At 32.9% G+C, this 21730-nt stretch overlaps 1 protein-coding gene across 4 annotated transcripts in view; it reads left to right on the top strand.

Annotated features, from left to right (window-relative positions):
* Positions 1-21730, top strand: part of Wdr62 (WD repeat domain 62) — a 613801-nt gene that overhangs the window by 294790 nt on the left and 297281 nt on the right. For all 4 annotated transcript variants that reach the window (XM_075296002.1, XM_075296000.1, XM_075296003.1 and 1 more), the window contains one exon: positions 4926-6007. In XM_075296002.1, the coding sequence (XP_075152117.1) occupies positions 5933-6007 (75 nt within the window). In that variant the 5' untranslated portion in view covers positions 4926-5932. The remainder of the gene's footprint in view (positions 1-4925; positions 6008-21730) is intronic.

Raw genomic sequence — 21730 nt, 5'->3', positions numbered from 1 at the left:
GTTTGAAAGCATATTGGTCTAAACAATATATGTTTGGGTAGTCTAAGTTCCAAACATTTTGTATTTTTGCATCCAAATTCAATAATGTTGTCTTCCAAACAACAATATGTTATTATGTGAACATGTAATATGTTTGGAAGCACTTTGCACCCAAAAATATTATATGATTAAAAAAATTCTCCCAAACAATATTGTGCTCAAAATTTTATTTATTTATTTATATATTTACAATCATAATGAATTATGAAAATAAACAGGTAATATAGGTGCTAACAACAGGTTTTCGACCTGAATGCTCAAAATTTTGTTTCTGCCCAATTGTATATTCCCCCACATCTTTCTCACTTCCACGAGATTTTTTAGTTCTTAGCACCTTTTTCTGTAATACAAACATTGTAGAAGAAATTATTCAATTTTATGATTTTTTTTATTTTAATTTTACCTTTTGCCGGACGGGGATTCGTACAGCGGACCACACAGTTTGTAAGGATCAAAGAAGTAGCTAATCAATTGCCCAAGGAAAAATAAAATGTTAATTTTGTAATAACAAGCAACAACCACCAACTTAATTCAATATCGCTCCCTGTTAAATAGCGCTCCAAGCTACTAAACACATATATGTTTATAGGCTATTTCTAAATTAATATATGTTTGCATCCAAGCATATTATATTTACAAACATTTTATGTCCCAAACATAATATGTTCCAACATATTAACATATATGTCCCAAACATGTTATGCTAGTTTATGAACATTATATGCTTGCACTCAAAAATATTGTGTTTAAAAATTTGTGTTCCAAACATATAATGTTTATAGCCAAACATATGAAAAACAGTCTTTTTCATCCGTGTAGGGAAAAAATTTGGCTACAATGAAGAGGCCGAAACTGAGGCCTGTTTTGAGGCAAAACCAAAGAAGTACTACCAAAATGGTATCAACAAATTGGAAGGTCGTTATAATCGTTGTATCGCTCTTAAAGGGAACTATGTTGAATAATAAAAACGAATTTTGACAAAAAAAATTTGTTTTTCTTTGTTAGACCGGGGACTTTTCAGCCAACCTGTTAACTGTGGAACTTGGAAAATTTTATCTTAAGCAGTCTCCTAATGGCGGTGAAGATGTTTTAATTTATTCTCTGAAATTTTTTTCAGATTTACATTGTAGCCTTGTTATAGATTCCAGCCTTTTTTGGAGGAATCCAATTGGAGATACTTAAAATTCAATATGATTTTAAATTGGGAAAAAACCTCGACTAGTTGTCTTTCCACAACAAAACAAAATCCATAATGATGTCCTTAAGAGTATTCATAGTTCCTTTAGAACCAACATCATTGTAATGACCTTGGACGGCCATCATCCCACTAAAATAAATCCTTGTGAATTCCAATGATGGCAGCTGTTGGTTCACAGCTTTCCAGTTACAAATCAACAATTTTAGTTGGTGGTGCTGCTGCTGATGCTCTTTGGATACGAGTATGTCGAGTCGATAATATAACTTTTTCATGTTTTATTTCGGCAATATTTTCAGTTTGCTCCTCCGAATTGTTTTAGTTTTTCAGCTCAGCTTCATCATGTTGCTTCAAAATGAATTGATAATAATATTGAGGAAGGCTTTGTGGATGGTTGTGGGATGATTTTCAATTTCCACATGGCCAAATGCCAAATGGTTTGGGTGGATTCAATAATGGATTCTATGGATGTGTGTTTCTTCTCTCACTGGTAGATGATAACTTTTTGAGAGATGTTGGATTGACCGTTGTTTCGGCCAACCGTAGGTTTGACCTGACTTCTCTTTCACCTATCTATATTGACCCTGACAAACAAAACTGTATTGACCTTTTGTTACAGTTTGCGATGCCATTGTTGAAGTTGACCTTATTTAAATGTTGGCCGATTGGATATCCGCATCGATGGATGTTTGATGTCGCAATATAAATATGCAAATTATTTTAAATCTATTTGCGAATAAATTTTCACATATGATGATCACGATATAATACTCCACCACCGCATTATTCAACAAAGAGAGTATTCGGGGCGCAACAATTAATGTTTCTTTTGTGGAAAAAACTTTAGAGAGTAGTTCCAGAAAGTGCAAGAGCTCACCGATGTAAAAAAAGTTAGATTTTTTCGCTTGCACGAAAGTGGCCAGCTATCGAATTTGGTTTTCTTCACTGAGTAGTCATTCTAAAAATTTACAGCTTGGAAACTCAAACGTTGCTATCACAACAGTCCATAGTCGCTCCTGAACGTATTAATTGTCATGTTGTCAAACTAAATGAAAATAAATGAATTTTATAGGGAATATGTCCTAAAGGCAGTATTGAAGCCCTGCACAGACAAACATTTCGGCAGCAGACCGTGAATGGCTTGAAAAGATAGTTCCTACACACAGAAAACAATTTTTTTGGGACAACCAATTCTTTTGCCAAACGAATTATTTGGTTGCATCTACTATCATAATAAAACGGATATACTTGGTTGTGATAACCAATTCACAATTATATTGGTAATCACAACCAATAGAATTTCATTCGCTAGTTGTCGTAACTATCTGATAATTTAACGGAACAACCAATATTTTGCTATCGGTACCATTTGTGAAATAAGAATAACGAGCAAATTTCAGTTTAGTTTATTTTTATTATTTGAATTAGGATATACGTGTAACCATTGGAAATATTAAATATAAGGCAAATTAATAGTACAAGGTACTATACCACAGAAAGCCAGCCACTCAGGAATGTCAATGCCATGGACGTGCAGAGCTGCAAAAAATAACAAATAATTATTGCAAATATTCACTTCACACAGCATACCATGCCATAAAATTGGAGAACCCAGGAAGTTCTTTTAATTAAATTGTTTATAACTTGTTTTTTAATGGGTAATTTTAACTTTTTTTGTTTCAAATACGTTAAAAACGGAGTAAGAATTCCTAAAATGGTAAAATCATTTAAATTTTGTCGAAAAAAATCCTAAATCCAATCTGAATAAATTGTGAATTTTTGAAAATATTTGAGATCAAACGTTTCCGAGATGCGTTAGAATCCATTAAAAATTATTTATTTGAGAAAATATCACAGAATTTTTTAATTTACATCCAAAACATTGAATTCGGATCACACCTAAAGAAGTGATGCAAATTCAGTGCAACGGCTGTTGAAATGGAGGACTTCCGTCCTATGACAAGGCCATGTTAAATTCATCGCTTCTGCGTCAAATTTGCACCACTTCCAGATCCAAAAAGAACATTTTCATTACTTTTTTTGTCGACGCTTTTTTTGCTGGGTAGGAATGGTTGCTTACTTCAATTAATAAATAACGACCAATATTTGGTCGTGTGTACCAACTGTTGGTCACGCTACTATTTTATTGGTTAAATAAAGCATCAAATAATAGAAATGACTAACAATTATTCCACACAATTAAAAATTGTGGGTCTCCACTATCAAATTGTTGTCGTACTCGAATTCCAACACAAAAAAAAAATCTGATTCAATCACGAAATTAATTGATCTAATTAATTTTTAATTGAAATGTCTTCAATCACAGAAATGATAGTATCAATTAAAAAATTAATTGATCCTATTAAAAAATTAATAGATACTATTAATTTTTGTGATTGATTTTTGTTTCAATTAAAAAAATTGTTGAATCAATTAAATTTTTAATTGAATATTTTTTAAAACTCAATTAAAATTTTAGTTGGAAAAATGTTTGTGAAATTTTTTTCTGTGAACCAATCATTTCTATGGGTGTAGTTTCAAAATATCTTGATCTCAATCCGTTGGACTTTCGCGCCTAGGGTATGTTGGAGAGTAAGGTTGGCTTTATAATATATCAAATTGTCGATCATTTCAAGGTAATCGTGTCATGGCGTTGTAAGTGATCTCAGTTGGTAGAAATTCTACCAAAAATTTTAGATAATATTAATTCTTGATGTACATTTTTGTAAAATATTCCTCTCCAACTAAATAAATCAAAATAAAAATTTTGATAAAATTTTCTATAGAAATAACATTTTGAGAAATTATTCTATAGAAATAAAATTTTGAGAAAATTTTCAATAGAAATAAAATTTTGAGAAAATTTTCTAAAGAAATAAAATTTTGAGAAAATTTTCTATAGAAATAAAATTTTGAGAAAATTTTCTATAGAAATAAAATATTTAAAAAAAAATCTATAGAAAGAAAATTACAAATATAAATCTATAGAAATAAAATTTTGACAAAATTTTATATAGAAATAAAAATTTGAGACAGTTTTCTGTAGAAATTAATTTTTGAGAACATTTTCTACTAAAATAAAATTTTGACAAAATTTTCTATAAAAATAAAATTTTGACAAAATGTTCTATAAAAATAAAATTTTGGGAAAAATTTCAAAGAAATAAAATTTTGAAAAAAAATTCTATAGAAATAAAATTTTGATAAAATTTTTTTATAGAAATACATTTTTGACAAAATTTTCTATAGAAATAAAATTTTGACAAAATTCTCTATAGAAATAAAATTTTGACAAAATTATCTATAGAAATAAAATTTTGACAAAATTTTCGATAGAAATAAAATGTTGACAAAATTGAAAATGAAAAATTTCCTTCAAAATAAAAGTTTTTAAATTTTGTAGATTTTTGGTAAAATTTTCTTCAAATTTTTCAAATTTTCTTCAAAAATTACAAAAAAAAACCTTATAAGTTTCAAATTTGGAACACATGATGTATATAACGGAAGAAGAGCTCATAAAAAATTTCATACTAATCTGCCCACTGTAGGCGCATCACATCACGTTCGCCCCATCCAACTTCAATTCTCTCTCCTCCTTTTTTATTGGACTGACTCACTATCCAATCTTTTCAGGAAATACCAATTCAATACTCCTTATTAATGGTTCTTTCTATTCATGTTATCTTTACAGATTCCTTTCGTAATAAAGCTACAGTAACGAAAGCTGTGCATCACCGTTCGTAATTCCTGGGAGAGTTGAGTCCACATAAATATACGCCAGTTCATTGTTCATCGGTTTTCCTTCAACAAACAAAAGTGATCATCATATCGAGTGTCGCTAAGGGCAACCCCAAATTTATAACTGCCAAACGTAAACAAACAGCAACCACAACAACAACAAAAAACAATGTAACCACTAAAGGTCAACAACACCTCCCTACAAATCAACCCAACACATTTTTATACTCACTGCACTTATATAGCTCTCTCTCTCGCTCGCTCACCAATAACAAAAGAATATTAAAGAAGAATACACAACAACGAATCATGGAAATGTCTATGCTAAAATTACAACAAAATTTTAATTGATAAACACAACAACCGGCAAAAACAAATACACCTCTAAATAAAACCAAATAAAAAAAGACAAAAACATATCAATAACAGATTGCCTACTCAGCCACAGAAAGATATACGGCATTCTGTTCCAATTGCTGTTAAGAAAAACAGTTAACTCGCTGTTGTGCTGTGAATGGCTTCTGTTGCTAAAACGATTCCATCCATTTGTTAAAAAAAATTCCATCGTCAAGTATTCGTTATGGTGTCATTGTCATATTTTGCCGTTATGTGGATCGTATAGAAAATAATTTTTAAACATTAGCTTAGCCAAAAACCTCGTAGAAGTCTATAAACCGAATACCATCCATTTACGCTTGTTTTGCAACTCATTTAGCCTGGACATGTTGCTTATCGACGTTAAACGTAGCGTTATTACCTGTATTATCAACAAAGCGTGGATCTCACAGTACTGACACAAACCCCAAATCATTGCTATCAAGGCGCAACTTAGTCAATATTGTCACCATAGCCGTTAAAACGTTTACGCTTTGTTTGTGGGCAAGTGGATCGAATTTCTATTTGAATTTTTATGTGATTGCTGTTGTGTGCTGATTGTGGCAATCCAACTGTAACCCAACCATGGATACTAAAGATGGAGTTATACTGAGAGCACCCATGAGGCGTAAACGCAACGATGAACAATTGGTTGATAGGGTGAGTACAATTTTTCGTTTTCAATTTTATAAATGAAGTTTTGGGATTTGTGGGACACCCTGTTTTCTAAGTTTAAAGTTATATGGACAACAACCTTAATAAAATACGCATTATTCGGATTTGTAAAGGGAGTATTTACACGGTTCGGAGTACGGTGATTCACAACACTATGTAACAGAATTTATGTTGTTTTTTTATACAAAAGTGTCTAAATAAAATGTAAATATTTATTAATATCAACTAAATTACATAATTTTCACATTGCTACAATTTCTTTTGAGGTAATATGCAGTGAAAAATGGGCAGCTTTCGTGCTACGTTTGCTTTTTTATCGCAATAAAACAAAAACAAAACTTTCATAAGTGGACATCGCCCTAATGTGGACAAAACATAGGCAACCCTGGGTGTCCACTTCCGAGAGGTTTCACTGTATTTGAGTTGGGGCGGTTTGATGTATTGTTTGAATTTTAAAAAATCTGTTCAATATTACTGGCAGATAGTATCTCTATTTAGCATAATTTACCAATTAAATTTGGAGTCGATGGTGTCCTGATTTGGGGACAAGAACTAGAAATTTATTAGCATCGCTGCTTGCAATGTATGCTGGGTTTCATCCACTTTTTTGTTATGCTCTTTAGTACTTCAGTTTGTTTTCAGATCAACGAACTCTGCAACTAAGATGCGATGGGTTCAGAGTGATCTGGTGGTGGTTCGGGTAGGTTTTGCTGGGTTGACCGATTCGGCATCCTTATGCATCCTGTTCAAACCTGTCCTGTTATGCTGTCTGATCTAGGGGCTATATTTTGTAACGCTGGATCTTGCGCTCTAGAAGGTGCAGATCAACCCTAACCTTCCTGGGTGGTTGTTGCCTATCCACAAGGTACTCAAGAGGTACTGCTTTGACAACATGTAAATGTGTCTATGTACCAGAATGATCTCGGTATCCTCATAAAGGTGATCCAGAGGAGTAAAGCTTATCATTTCGCAGTTCTAAGGACAGCATTATGAGAAGTCTGTATGGTTATTATATTCGCCTTACATACCTGGGTTTAATCCCAGTTTCAACCGAATAGCAAATAGTGTTTTAGCGGTGGTTTGGCCCCTCTCAGTAGGCCTAGAGGCATTTCTGAATATTTCAAAGCCTCCCGATTATAAAAAGGAAAATCGACCTCCTTTTTATAATATTGATTGCCCAATTCGGGCAGCACTCATTGCTAAGAGAGAAGTTCACCACTTGTGGTATAACAATGGACTGAATAGTCTAATATTACACAGTTTATAGCATTCAAAAGCTCTTTGATATCGCTACATATTTTCCCTACGAAAGACAATAATCAAATCACATTGGTACTTTTCCATTCTTCCGGAATCCGTGACACAAGTGAAAAAAGATTAGTAGTCCTATTTGGTTGAAATCTCTACAGTAGCCATGATAGTAAATTGATCTCATGCTCTGAATCTAAGCTTCTATCCGAACACTCTGGAATATCTTATACCCTCCTCCCTGATGCGTAGTCGCAGTTACCACTTGTGTGTTGAAATTACTCTCTGCTTTTTCACCAATGTAGCATAGGAGGTAGGTCCCACTTTATTGTCCGATCATATTTTGCCTTTCGCGGATAATTCACCGGAAGGCTTCAGAAAGTTCGATAGGACCCGAAAAGTTTTTCGTCATTTGTTTATTTTTTAAATTATATGGAAGATTTGTATATATTTTAGAGAGTAGAATAGAATAGAGAGAACACGAAACCTTGATAAAACAGTTATATGATCCTGTACACAAAGACCGCCAGCTTATTAAGGAAGCCGCTGACTTTTAAAAAGTTCTCATGGTATATTGGTTGATTTGTCAGTTTTCCTACCTTAATCGCTACCTCAGTTCCTTGGAATTTTGTCATGTATATAAACAGAAGTTTATTGGAGTATTGGGTCATAGATTATAATGTCAAAAAAATACGAACAACATATCCTTCCTGCATCAACTTCACCCACATAAATCACTCCTTCAATGGTATTTAACTTGGCCACAAAACAAACAAAAACACAGAAAAGTTATAGCCCAAATTTCCCCATAATTTACACATTTCTTTGCAGTTGCTTTTACTTTTGCTCCTTCGCCATTGCAACCAAAACTTCGCATTCTTAACATTCGCATGACGAAAACAAGACCAAGAGGAGTTTTGTAAAAGATCTCCATGCAAAAAGTCAACGATGTTTGTTGTTGATTCAAAGAAGTGGGTCACATTGGAAGTCGTGCCTACAAAACTCCACTGCCAACCATAGAGGCTGGGGACACGACATACATGCAACATCGAAAGACTTAGCGACGGATGGACAGACCAATTTGTGGGGTTGGCATGCAATGCAAAACGATATGATTGAGTTATGGCCAGACAAATACTCTCAACATTAATAGGAAATGTGTGGTCGAATGGCGGATGGACGGACAGACAAATGGTCAGAACGAAGAACCAAGCCTAGGCTGTATTAGATTGTTTTGGCCATTATTTCTACATTGCAGAACTGTGGCCTAACAGCGACAGAGGAAGAGGGACAGAGAGAAGCCAAGAAACCATAACACAAAGGCCATTAAGACAAACATTTTGTCAAAACATTTAAAAAACGAGTCTGAGACAATTGTCAGTGAAGTGAAATCCAAACCCCATGAAATCTAAGAAGTCTCCTCTACCAACCGCAATGTCATTGCTGTAGAACATTAGAGAAGAAGATGTCATTACCTACCAAAGCAATGCAATAAGATGAGATGCCAGTTATCGGCGGCTCCTCCTCGAATGAGGAAAAGTTGTTGGAATCATTGTCGCAGATGATCTTGAAGACAATGTCATTGATGCGGAAGGAGGGAGGGACGTTGACCAATGACTGTTGCTTTCCTTTCATCCATTAGTTGGTGCTTACATTGCAAATTGGATAAATTTTCTAGCACTTGGATTGATGAATGAATAGCGCATAAGAAAGACAAAACAAAGAAAATCGTTGTCATCAAACACAACGACGACGCGGTAAATGCTTTCCATTTGGAGGTCACATTAGTCACTCACCTAGTGTCATATCAATTTCCAATCTCAGCTCTTATGTTCTAGAGGCGAATGTCAATGATATTTACCCAATATGCATCGATAACCTCATTTCCCATGGATTGCATTTGCAAGACAGCGCGACTTTGTGGTTACCAACCATAAGTTGGACTTTCTCGTTGAGACATGTATCGATATGTGGTGGTGTTGGATTTTTATTGCAAATTGAAATTAAATCAGATCATCATCTGGAGATGCCGTCTTACAATTCCATTGGCATCGTTCATATTTCTGCTATAATTCATGGCTCCCACGACAAAGACATTGTCGAATGATTGTGGTTGACAATGTAGTCTAACAAAATTTTGGAAAACATCGATGACTATAGGAAGGGGTAACCGATGTATGAATATCTCTTATATGAGAAACCCTACGAGAGACCCCATTCGATTCGATTCGATTAAATCAGAGATTTTATTTCACGAGGCTGTAAACGCATGCGCTTATGAACTGTCCAAATGGTATAGTGGCAGCCCGTTATTTCAGGCTCACTTAGACTGTTCAGTCGATTTTGACAGAGGTGAATTTCTCTCTTGCTAATGAGTATTGTCCGATGTTTCACAAGGGACCTCCTTTTTATAACCGAGTCCCCATTACAGTGAAACCACTTAGAGAAGCTTTGAAACACGCAGAAATTTGAGCATTACTAAAAGGGGATAATCCCTCTGCAAAACGTTGTGGTTTTTGTCGAGGTTCCGGTTTCGGTAAATGTAGGCGGGCTACTAATCATAATACGTCGGTGGCTCCCTAGTACTAGACAACCACTACTTTTCTCGGCCTTAAATTCAACCTACGGCGTCCATTTCTGAGTTTATCCCGAGATTATTCTCCTAGATCAGATAACCAAATGCTCACTACGTATTCACGATCAACAGGTCGAAATCTTAAAAAATCGACTATAATACAACCAAACTGCAGATATGACTGTGGCGGATTTTTCCGAATACGATGTTGTCAATTTTTTTAATATTTTGTTTTCATAACGTTTGCATACAGACTTTCGTACGGCATCAGCAGATTCTTTTCACCATTTTTCCTCTAGATTTCAATCTTCAATGAAGATAAACTGATGCCTCATATCAGGAACTATACTTGATTTTGCAGCTACAGAGTTAGTGTGCCACTAATATTGAGTCCATTATTAAAAAAAAAGGATGTCGCTCAAATTGATGAAAATCGGAAATTTATATTTATGTAAGAGCAATATAAAGGTCTGAATTAGATCAACGCGTGTAAATCGGTGAAATCGTTTATTTAAAAAATCAAATTAAATTTCTTTTTCAAACTCAATTAGTATAAAGTTCAGGAAAAATATTCAGTTAGGCTTTCGCTTTTCCAAATCCGAATTGCCGGGCCTCACGCTTGACAACTGCCATCAGATTTTGTTCGCCGCAGAAAGCCAGTTTGCCTTGAACTGCTGCTCGTCCTTAGCAGTCTTTTTTGGTCTTCTTTAGGTTCCGCTTGACAATAGCCCAGTATTTCTCAATTGGGCGGAGCTCTGGCGTGTTGGGAGGGTTCTTGTCCTTGGGAACCACCTGCACGTTGTTGGCGGCGTACCACTCCATGGCCTTTTTACCGTAATGGCAAGATGCCAAATCCGGCCAAAACAGTACGGAACAACCGTGTTTCTTCAGGAAAGGCAGCAGACGTTTATTCAAACACTCTTTCACGTAAATTTCTTGGTTGACAGTCCCGGAAGCTATGAAAATGCTGCTTTTCAAGCCACAGGTACAGATGACTTGCCAAACCAGATATTTCTTTGCGAACTTTGACAGTTTTATGTGCTTGGAAATATCTGCTACCTTTCCCCTTCCTTTTGCCGTATAAAACTCCTGTCCCGGAAGCTGCTTGTAGTCGGCTTTGACGTAGGTTTCGTCGTCCATAACCACGCAGTCAAACTTCGTCAGCATCGTCGTGTGCAGCCTCCGGGATCGCGCCTTTGCCGTCGTATTTTGTTTATCATCGCGATTTGGAGTCACTACCTTCTTGTAAGTCGATAGTCCGGCTCGTTTTTTGGCTCGATGCACGGTTGTAGACGATACACCCAGCTTATTTGCGGCATCTCGGAGAGAGAGGTTAGGGTTTCTCTCTCTTTGTCGTCTCAGCGGCTTCCGGTTTTCGATTTCCCCCCGACCCAGACTTTTTGGCTGTCGACAAACGTTCCCCAAACACTTTAATTAAATTTGCAACGCTTGATTTGGCAACTTTTAGCGATTTTGCCAGCTTTGCGTGCGAGTAGCTCGGATTTTCGCGATGCGCGAGCAAAATTTTGATACGCTGCTCTTCTTGCTTGGACGGCATTTTGACAACTGAAGAGTGAATTCCAAAATCAAAATAGGAGCAACATTCTACACACACACACCTTCAAAATGAGGGGTGTTCAGGTTTTTTAAATGCAAAATTGAAAGAAATACGTCAGGTTTATATTGACCAAATTTTGACCGTATCACCCTTTACATCTAAATTTGAAATTCAAGCAACATTGGCCAAATTTTCGAAAATCGGGCGATACATAGATATGGGGGCTATACCTAAATCTCAACCGATTTCGTTAATTCCTTGCAGGTATTGTTAGTACTATGGAAGATTAGATTTGGCCCTCTTTGGGAGCTATGTCTAAATCTGAACTTATTTCAACCAAATTTGGCATACATAGTAAGAATGTTAATTATATTCCCTGTGGAATGTTTCATGTAAATCAGAGTTAAACTTTGGTCTCTGGGATCATATGGGTGTAAATCGGGCAAAAGCTTTATTAGATATAGCTCCCATCTACATCTGAACCGATTTCTACCAAGCTTGACATGAATATCCAGAACGTTAATTCTATTCCCTGTGCAAAGCTTCACGTATTACAACTTCGGCCCCTGTGGTCATATGAATGTAATTCTGGGAGCTATATTTAAATCTGAACAGATTTCTTCCCAAATCAATAGGGTTCTAATCTAACACATACTTGTGCTAAATTTGAAGTTGATTGGACCAAACCTGAGACCTAGACTTTGATTAGAAAAATGTGTTCACAGACAAACAGGTGGACAGCTGGACATGGTTAGGATCGTGTCTATCTCGTCTCCTTTTGGATGTTGCAAACATATGTAACTAACTTCCACAATGTGGTGCAGGTTTAATTATATTGTTCAGTTTATTTAAGTATCTTGAGTTTTCGAAGTGATTCAGGCCAAAGACAATCATTCCATCTTAATACTCGACCTCATTTAATCCTTGTCGTATAGCTTCCGGTCTTATACAAACTGACAAATTTTTGGGTCAAATATCAACATTCTTTGTTACAGATGACAAGTCCTAAACCCAGGGACTTGCTGCCATAAAAGCATATCAGATAGTTTCATCGTCCTCTTAATCATCATGTCTTTGTCATCGCTAAGAAAAATCTCTAAGGGCATAATTTAAATAAAAATGTATGAAAATATAACCAACCATCCAATGTATCCCAATTCACTTGGTCGAAAGAAAATGACTCCATTGTTTTCATCATGGTCCAAAAAATGGTCGAATGAATGGCAAACTGAAAATCTTTTGCTGATGAACGCTTTTAGCAGGAATTTTCATGTCATACACGTTTGCTCTCCAAACCATCTCAAAACCATCCACCTTCATACATAACTGATGAGGAGGCGCCAGACCACCTTCTCTTACTATTTCTACGATGCCGGTGGATATACCCCCTCCCCCGCACATGGTCAATGGCTATATTTTCAATATCATTGACTAAATTGGGTAAACACTTTTACTTTCTGTTAATGGTAATGTGTCCAACTGACCAATCTATATGTCCAATCTATTCATTATTTTTGGGAGGATGGACGGAGACTCTTAGAGATAAATGGATGACTGGATAGGAGCTCTGTCGTAAGTGTGGATGACCATAAGACATTATCCTAATGACAGTGCATTGAATAAATGAAACATATATCAAACTTTTTTTTTTTTTTTTTAATTGGAGAATGTGCATTCATGTCCGAGACATGAGTATGTGTGGGCGATTGATCTCACTTCATTGTTTAATTTCCCATGATGAAGACTGAAAAACTTTTTCTGTTTGTTTTCTTTCTATGAAACAATTCCACAATGATTTATTGGTCCACAGATGCTGTGGAATTGCGAATAGGAAAATTTTTGTAAAATGTTATGTTAACTTTTGCTTACAGCAAACAAAAACCATATTTCTTGTTGAAGCATGAACATTATTCATAAGGTCCTTTATTAATTCCCAAGGACATTGCAAAACAAATATTACAAACTTGTGGTTTACACTCTAGGCATAAGATCTGGCAAAAAGCCCCCCAGGTTCGTATATGTTGACCACCTCGGACTCGGACTATCGAATGGAAGCCATGAACTCGATTAATGAGAAAGATAATAAAATTGCGACAAGAAATATCATTTGCAATGTTTGCTGCATTAACGACTGATTTGTTGGCTATTCAGATATGTTGGGTGGGCAATTCATTAAAAAAACAGAGTAAAGCATATAATGTGAATATCAGAAGAGTTGAATGAATCTGACCACAGGCTAAATTCATTTGACAATCATAGAAATGCAGTAATATAGCGAATGAGTAGAAAGAAGAATCTTTCATTTTGAGATTATGATCGATGACGGAGCTAGAAAATTTCTTCAGGAAATTTTGAAATTTTCGACTAAAAAAGTTAAAATAACACGTATTTAATTTTTAGACACAATGTCTGAATAATTTAAGGAGAAACAATCTAAAAATTCTATTTTGATGGGTCAAGGGCAAGATTCCTTTTCGAAATTGAACACGCGTGAGAGGCGCAGTATTTTTCCCTAAAAGTGGGAATTATGCTTTAGGTTTAGCCGTTAAAATCAAAAATGAATCTGTAAAAGCAGAATAAAATTATATATTTTGTTGCATTTTATTAAAGAGTTAACCAACAAAATTGTGCCCGAAACACATTTTGTTTATATCGGAACATATGAAAAACATATTTTTCTAACAGTGTAGTTCAAGATGCGCGCTTTATTAGTAAAATTTACAAATTTTAAGAAATTCTGAACTATTTTGTGGAAGACACGAATTTAGTAAATCTTTTTGATTCACTTGTGCATAGTTTTCCCTTTTTTTAGTTCATTTACCCCCATTTTCATGAAGCTCCGTTGGAGCAACGTTAGCTAACGATCTTTTAAACCGTTATAAAACATATCTGTCAACTTGCCTTTAGGGACTTAACTGCTGAAAAATGTTCAGTTAAAATTAGTCGGAGAAAAAATATTTTTAATTTACCTCTAACGGATTTAAACTAACGGAGCTACATGAAAATGACCCTTAACTAATGTACGCAAAAACTAATAAAGTCCTTCTCAATAATAACAATTCCATAAACTAAAATAGAGTAAATTGCCTTTATTGCCATATCATTTCCGTCGATTGTTAAAACATGTACACATATTCAATTCCGCCGTTTTTGGTTTTCTTAACAGATTTGTCATTACTTCTGATGTTGGTGAAATTTGGAATGAGCTGAAGCTTGTTCTAAAAGTTGATATCATCACCCTATTTTTCTAACTTTTCATACACTGAAAAAAAAAGCATGCGCAGTTCCAAAGATTTTGTCGTTACTTTAAAAATGTTGGTACACGCAAAAAAATAATTCTTTCCTCCCAAACGACATTTTAGACAAACAAAGTTCGTTTCTCATTTGCTTTTCGCTGTAAGGAAGTGTACTTGGAAGAAAAGTATATACTTTTTGTGATAAACGTTTATTCTTTTCCAGGATGTAAAAACAATTTCATAGAGACAAACTCAAAACAAAAAAAAAAAAAACACGTAAGGAAAGTCTAAAGTCGGGCGGGGCCGACTATATTATACCCTGCACCACTTTGTAGATCTAAATTTTCGATACCATATCACATCCGTCAAATGTGTTGGGGGCTATATATAAATGTTTGTCCCAAATACATACATTTAGATATCACTCGATCGGGACAGAATTCCCTGTGCAAAATTTCAACTAAATCGGAGCAAAAAATTGGCCTCTGTGATCATATGAGTGTAAATCGGCCGAAAGCTATAGATTGGATCTATATCTAAATCTGAACCGATTTCAACCAAATTTGGCACGCATAGCTACAATGCTAATTCTACTCCCTGTGCAAAATTTCAACCAAATTGGGGTAAAACGCCGAAAGATATATATGGGAGCTATATCCAAATCTGAACCGATTTTAATAAAATTTGGCACACTTGACTATAGTACTAATTGTTCTTCTTGTGCAAAATTTTAAGCAAATTAGCGTAAAACTCTGGCTTCTGGGGCCATATAAGTCCATATGGGGCGAAATATATGTATGGGAGCTATATCTAAATGTGTTCACGGACAGACGGACATGGCTATATCGACTCAAGAGCCCATCCTGAGCATTTTTGCCGAAGACACCATGTGTCTATCTCGTCTCTTTCTGGGTGTTACAAACATATGCACTAACTTATAATACCCTGTTCTACAGTGTGGCGCAGGGTATAAACATTGTTTTCTTGCTAATTACATTTTCCCTCACATCTTTCTCACATCCACGAGGTTTTTTAGTTCTTAACACCTTTTCCTGTAATACCAAAAATGTAGAAGAAATTATACGATTTTATATATTTTTAAAATTTTTTTACCTTTCGCCTGGACGGAGAATCGAACTACGTACCATGCACTTTGTAAGCCAACATACTAACCACTGAGCTATGTACCTGTTATGGCCATCAATAGATAAATATCCATATAAGTTATATTTATATAGCATAGCTTGCGGCGCCCACGAACCGAATAAACAAAGTTTATTTAACAGAAACAAACATTTAGTTTGGCACCGTGGAGCAGTGCTTGCTACGTCCGACTTGCATGCCAAGGGTCGTGGGTTCGATCCCTGCTTCGACCAAAGTTTTTTTTTTGTTTTATTTTTTTTACATATATTCCAGATATGTTTGGAAGATTCCGAAAAAATGTTCAACATTACATTGTAGTATATTAAATTTTGACCTGTAAAATGTGTCTTATTAAAGACCTAAAGTCAGAACAAAACAGTGTTTGATATAAACGAAATGGACTGTGTTGTTGTTTCAAAAATAACGTTTTTTATTGAAAAAATAAAAATTTTGTAACAAACGAATTTTTTTGGTGATAAAAGTTTAAAATTTTCGAAGCAATTCAAAAAACTCTAACCAAAGAAAAACGTTTTCGGTACACGTTTTCCAAACGTTTTTTTTCTTTGCGTGTATGGATACAGTTCTATACAGTTTATATCAATCCATTTTGGTTTGTTCCTAATAAAGACATCCTTCATATTCATTTTTTGATCATCTTGATTTGCCGTCCTTTTAACCTACATAAATCGAAATGTTTGACGATTCTCGTCAGAAAATATCTGGATCTAATTTCGACTCACAAACTTACATATTTTCGATTTGAAGCTTTTTCGTGCATTCTTTAAAAATTAAGATTTTGTATGGTATAAATATAGGTAATACATTTTATCGATAAATATTATGGGGAGTGGTGGATGTCTTAACACTCCTTGGACTCCTCTAGCTAAGCCAATGAACATTTCATTTTTTCGAAAGAAAATATTTAACAATATATTAAACACAACGAACATTCTGAATCGAAGGTGAATATATTTGTACGCAGTTTCATTAGAGTTGAAAAAAGTTTCATTTGAATTGAATATTTTTATTTTTTGTTTTTCTGTGTAGGAACGTGGAAAAAATATCACCAAATAAATATTCAAATACAATTTTAACCGATTCCATTAATAATTTTGTCATAATAAAATTCAATTGTTCAATGTAATGGAACCAATTAAATTTTTAATGTAAATTGTTAGTTAACTATGGCCATTAGAGATCCCACTGTCAATTCCTGACCAATTTCAATTACAAAATAGTTGCAATAATTGATTTCATGATATATGCTATATTTTACAGAAAGGTCAATGAAATGGATTTTTGTTCGCCCAAAAACATCGACTTTATAAAAAGCGTTTTATTTTCACTTCTTTTAGGCGAAGTAAGGCCATCATTGTAAACATTAAAGTATTCTCTGAGTGTAGTACTAAAGTAGGTCTACCCGTTTGAGGCATTTCTACTGTTTAACATCTTAAAGAGACAATATTTCATTGTATTCTCTTAAAGTAATTCCCTCTCTTTTTAGAATGAGGTATTATTCTCTTTTGCATGCAGAGATGATCTAATGCCTTGAGTCGGCAGAGGATTACAGCGGTAGGCAATTGTTTAAAGACGTGCCGTATGTGTTTTCCTTTCTATTTGCGCTTGCCTTAATTAGCACATTCATTTCAAGAATATGATAACTACCGAAAACTATAGAATTTCACATAATTTTGAAAAAAAAGCTTTCTACAATTTTTATTATCAATTTTATTTTTAACATATTAGGAGTTATAACATTTCTCCATTAAATGGTCATTTATTTGTATTGTGGTTGGTGTAACTTGTTAATAATTTTATTTTTTATATCTTTATTCACACCTTTCTTTCACTGTTTCCGTTGCCCCCCAACAACTGAGTAAACGGACGTACATTGAACTTGAATTTAATATTTCCACTTATGTTTTGTTTTGTGGGATTTCCCCTCTCTTTCCCTACTGTGTTTTTTTTTTTTCATTGTGGTATAACATCAACATTTGATGGTTGTTTTGAATGTTTTACTTATTTGTATGATTGGCTATGATTGATTAGATGGAACTGTTAATGTAAAGATGTTACTGAAGCTTCCTAAAGATGTAAAGATGTTACTGAAGCGAAAGTCCAATCTACCATTGAAAAAACAATTTGCGGTAGTTTTAATATCAAATTTGTGATGCAAAAAGCTTTACGATTGGATTTGAAGCATCAAATTTCTTTGCATGGAAATGCACAATAAAAATTCAAATAAAATTAATTTAGTAATTTAAATAAATTGTGTATTAATAATGAAATCGTTTACACTGAACAGTGATCTAAAATAAAATTTAAAAATTCAAGTTAAATTCAACTATTTAATTTGTGTTAGTTTATCAAATGAGTTTAAATTATATTTCACTAAAAATGCAAAATAAATTAATTGAATTAGTTTGAGCTATGCTCAATTGTTAAATGTTAAAGTAATTTAAGCAAAGTTAAATTAGACTTTATTAAACTCTAAAGAAGTTGTACTAAATTTAATTATTATTATATATTATTTTCCTGAAGAAACGAAATTATATATAATGAAGTTAATTAAAGTAAGAAATATTACATAATTGACATATTAAACCAGATTAAATAATACTAAATCCACATAACATATAGCATTTATGCATATAATATTAAACTGACGTTAAAGTAGTTTTAACTAAAGAAAAATGAGAATAAAAAATACAAATGCAAATAAACTGTAAACTTGTTTAAAATAAATGAAATGTAGAATAATTTCAATTTATTATTTAATCAATTTTATAACAAACATAATACCAATAATTATTTTCATTTATACATTTCTTATTTCATACAACCAAAAAAATTAAGACGACCAAGCAAGAAATTATAGATTTATTTTAAAAATTTTAGCAATATATTACCAGTAGCGTCTTGATACAAATGGGATAATGACTATTCAAGATTAACAAAATTGTGTATTTCTATGAGAAATACAAAAATCAGTATTAAAATGTCCTCAGCGCCGTACAAAGCGTACACAATTTTGGTATAAAAACTTCTTATGAATTGTTCTTTTGAGAAATTCCGAGTTTAGTAAAATTGTGTACTTCGTTTCCCAGCAAAAAAATTTGGAAGTTCTTCCAAAGGCACAACTTTAAAAGCACTTCCAGAAGATGCACTCCCAATGATGTTCTTTTAATTCTTTTAATGGGTAATTTTAACTTCTTCTGTTTCAAATAGGTTAAAAACAGAGTAAGAATTCATAAAATGGTACAAATCATTTAAATTTTGTCGAAAAAAATGCAAAATCCAATCTGAAAAAATTGTGAATTGAATTCGGATCACACCTAAAGAAGTGATGCAAATTCTGTGCAACGGCTGTTGAAATGGAGGACTTCCGTCCTATGACAAGCCCATGTTAAATTCATCGCTTCTGCGTCAATTTTGCACCACTTCCGGAACATTTTCATTACTTTTTTTGGCGGCGCTTTTTTTGCTGGGTTGTTACGAAAAATGCAAAAAAAAAAATTAAAATCAAGAAAATTGTCTCACCTTCAAGAACCAAAATGTTAAGTTGGCATTTAAAATTTTCGTTGCCTGTTTATGAGATGCAAAATTAATAGCATTTGTCCGTTAATGTTAATTGGTTTGTAATGTTAAATAGCTTTAACATAAATCAATTATGTTAAATACTCATTATAGCGTGTCTAGTAGTCACTGTTACGATAGTGGTCTCTTGCTCTTAATTATTCACTGCATTTTCAAAACAATAACTATGCAAGATGCATTGAGTGATCTCACACTGAAAAAACAGTGAACTCACCACAAAGAAAAGTTTTGGTTAATTTTAGAAAATTTAGATCATTTTTAGAAAATTTTAAGTAAAGAGTATTACATATATTTTACGACAAATTCAAGAAAATTTATTAGACATAATTAATTTTTTCACTTATTAAAGAAATTTTTGTAGTTTGAAAAAAAAATGGAGTTCAAAATTGCTGGAATGTCTTAAGTGCCGTGCGAAGTTCAAGATGGGCGCATTTACAAAAATTTTAACTACAAATTAAAATTTACAAATTTAAAGAAATAATGAAGTACTTCGTGAGAAGTACGAATTTAGTAAATCTTTATGTTTCATTCGTGTATATTTTTTCCGATTTTTAGTTCATTTATAAGTAACGAACGAAAAGAATTATTAGAGTAAAGGAAACATTCTCTAAATATTAACTAAAATAAAGTTTAATTGGTTTTAGTGAAATAGGGGGTTCACTTTTTTGAGTGCAGCATTAAATCTAGATTACATACTGTTATTTGGCGGTATTAAAATTGCTCCAATCAAGGAATTGACAATAATAAATTAATATTATCATTAAATCACCGACGTCAATTAAATTTTAATTAATCTAATGGAAAATTTAATTGATTTTAGTAATTTTTGTAATTGATTTTTTTTTTTTTTTTTGATTTAAAAAAAGTAATTCAAAAATAAATATTATTGGTTTATTTTCCATGTAGGAATAAAAAATCAATTAAATATACATATTTAAACTAATAAATATCTTTTAGGTGAAGCTCTACAATTGGACGAACATTACTCCGATTTGTAGGATTACAAATTTAAATTAATTTACATTAAATTAATATTATCTAAATCTAATTATTTTAATTTATCCTTATTTTTGTACTATTTATTTATTTATAACTAATACTATAATTTTAGTAGTAGTTATATATAAATAAATAAAAAAATAAGGATAAATTAAAATAATTAGATTTAGATAATACTAATTTAAACAATATTAAAAAAAAAAAATAATTTTTGTATTTCTTTATATATATTTTATTCCTTTATAAATAAATAATATTTTTGTGTATTGAAAAGGGACAAATTTGAATTAAATGAAATCACTTGAATTATTGCATTCAGTTCAATTAAATAAATTATTTTAGTATGTGTGATTTAATTGAATTAAATTTAGTGTAATCTCGTTTCAAAGTTTATTTAATTAAAATAAAGTTCATTTAGTTAGTCCATTGTAATTAAATTAAACCAAATTTTATTAAAATCAATTAGAATAAATTATTCCAAATTAAATTGCATTGAAACATTTTTTTCTTTTCGAATTAATTCAATGCATTAAATAAAGCTAACATATAATGCATTAACTAACAATACAATACTATATTATATTGAACTGAAATAAATTTAAATATGAAAAGAAATTAAATTAATTTGCATTTGATTATATTAAACTAAAAATAAAATTTGGAAACTGAAATCAAAATCTCCACTGTTCCTGCTGTGACATGGGCTAACACGAGACAAAATGTTACAGACTGGTACACATATAGTCAAAGAGTGTGCAGTAAACGGAAACAATTGCCAAGTTCTTCCAGGTCACCCTGTATTTACTTTTTGTTATAATACTCTTCTCTAGAATTTATTTTATTGCATATTGTTTAATTACTTTGTTTACTAAGAATAATTATCGTTCTATATTTTTTTGCAAAGTGTTTGTTTTGCATGGCAATTTATTTGCTTATTTTTCTTCTTTTGTTTTCTCACAAGTGAGGGAAAGCTTAGTATTACCACAGAGAGTCTCTTTTGTTGGGGGTTCTTCTTCTCATCACCCTTTTGTATATAGTTTCTCTCATATTAGCGTCGTCATTAAAAGGTGTTGCTAGCACTCTTTCTCTCACAAGAGTATTGTGTTTACACGATCGTTGATTTTCTTCTATGCTATACTATAGGTTCACGGAGAGTGCATGGCACCTAGAAATGTGGCATGGATAAGTGGGGTGAGGAAAAACTTGTTGGGAAATTTTCAAGCCATAAACATCGGTAGCCTAGTGTTTGTGTTTTATTTTTATTGTTTTCTGTTGTCGTTGCTATTATTGTAGTTGGGTTTTTGTATTTGAGTCTTTATTTCAACAACAGCAAAAAGTTTTCCCCCATTTTT

The sequence above is a fragment of the Haematobia irritans genome, chromosome 2 (assembly GCF_050003625.1).
Source record: "Haematobia irritans isolate KBUSLIRL chromosome 2, ASM5000362v1, whole genome shotgun sequence".
In the NCBI taxonomy this organism is placed as follows: domain Eukaryota; kingdom Metazoa; phylum Arthropoda; class Insecta; order Diptera; family Muscidae; genus Haematobia; species Haematobia irritans.
Note: the sequence above shows the minus strand (reverse complement) of the source record. Positions and strands in the feature narration are given on the sequence as shown.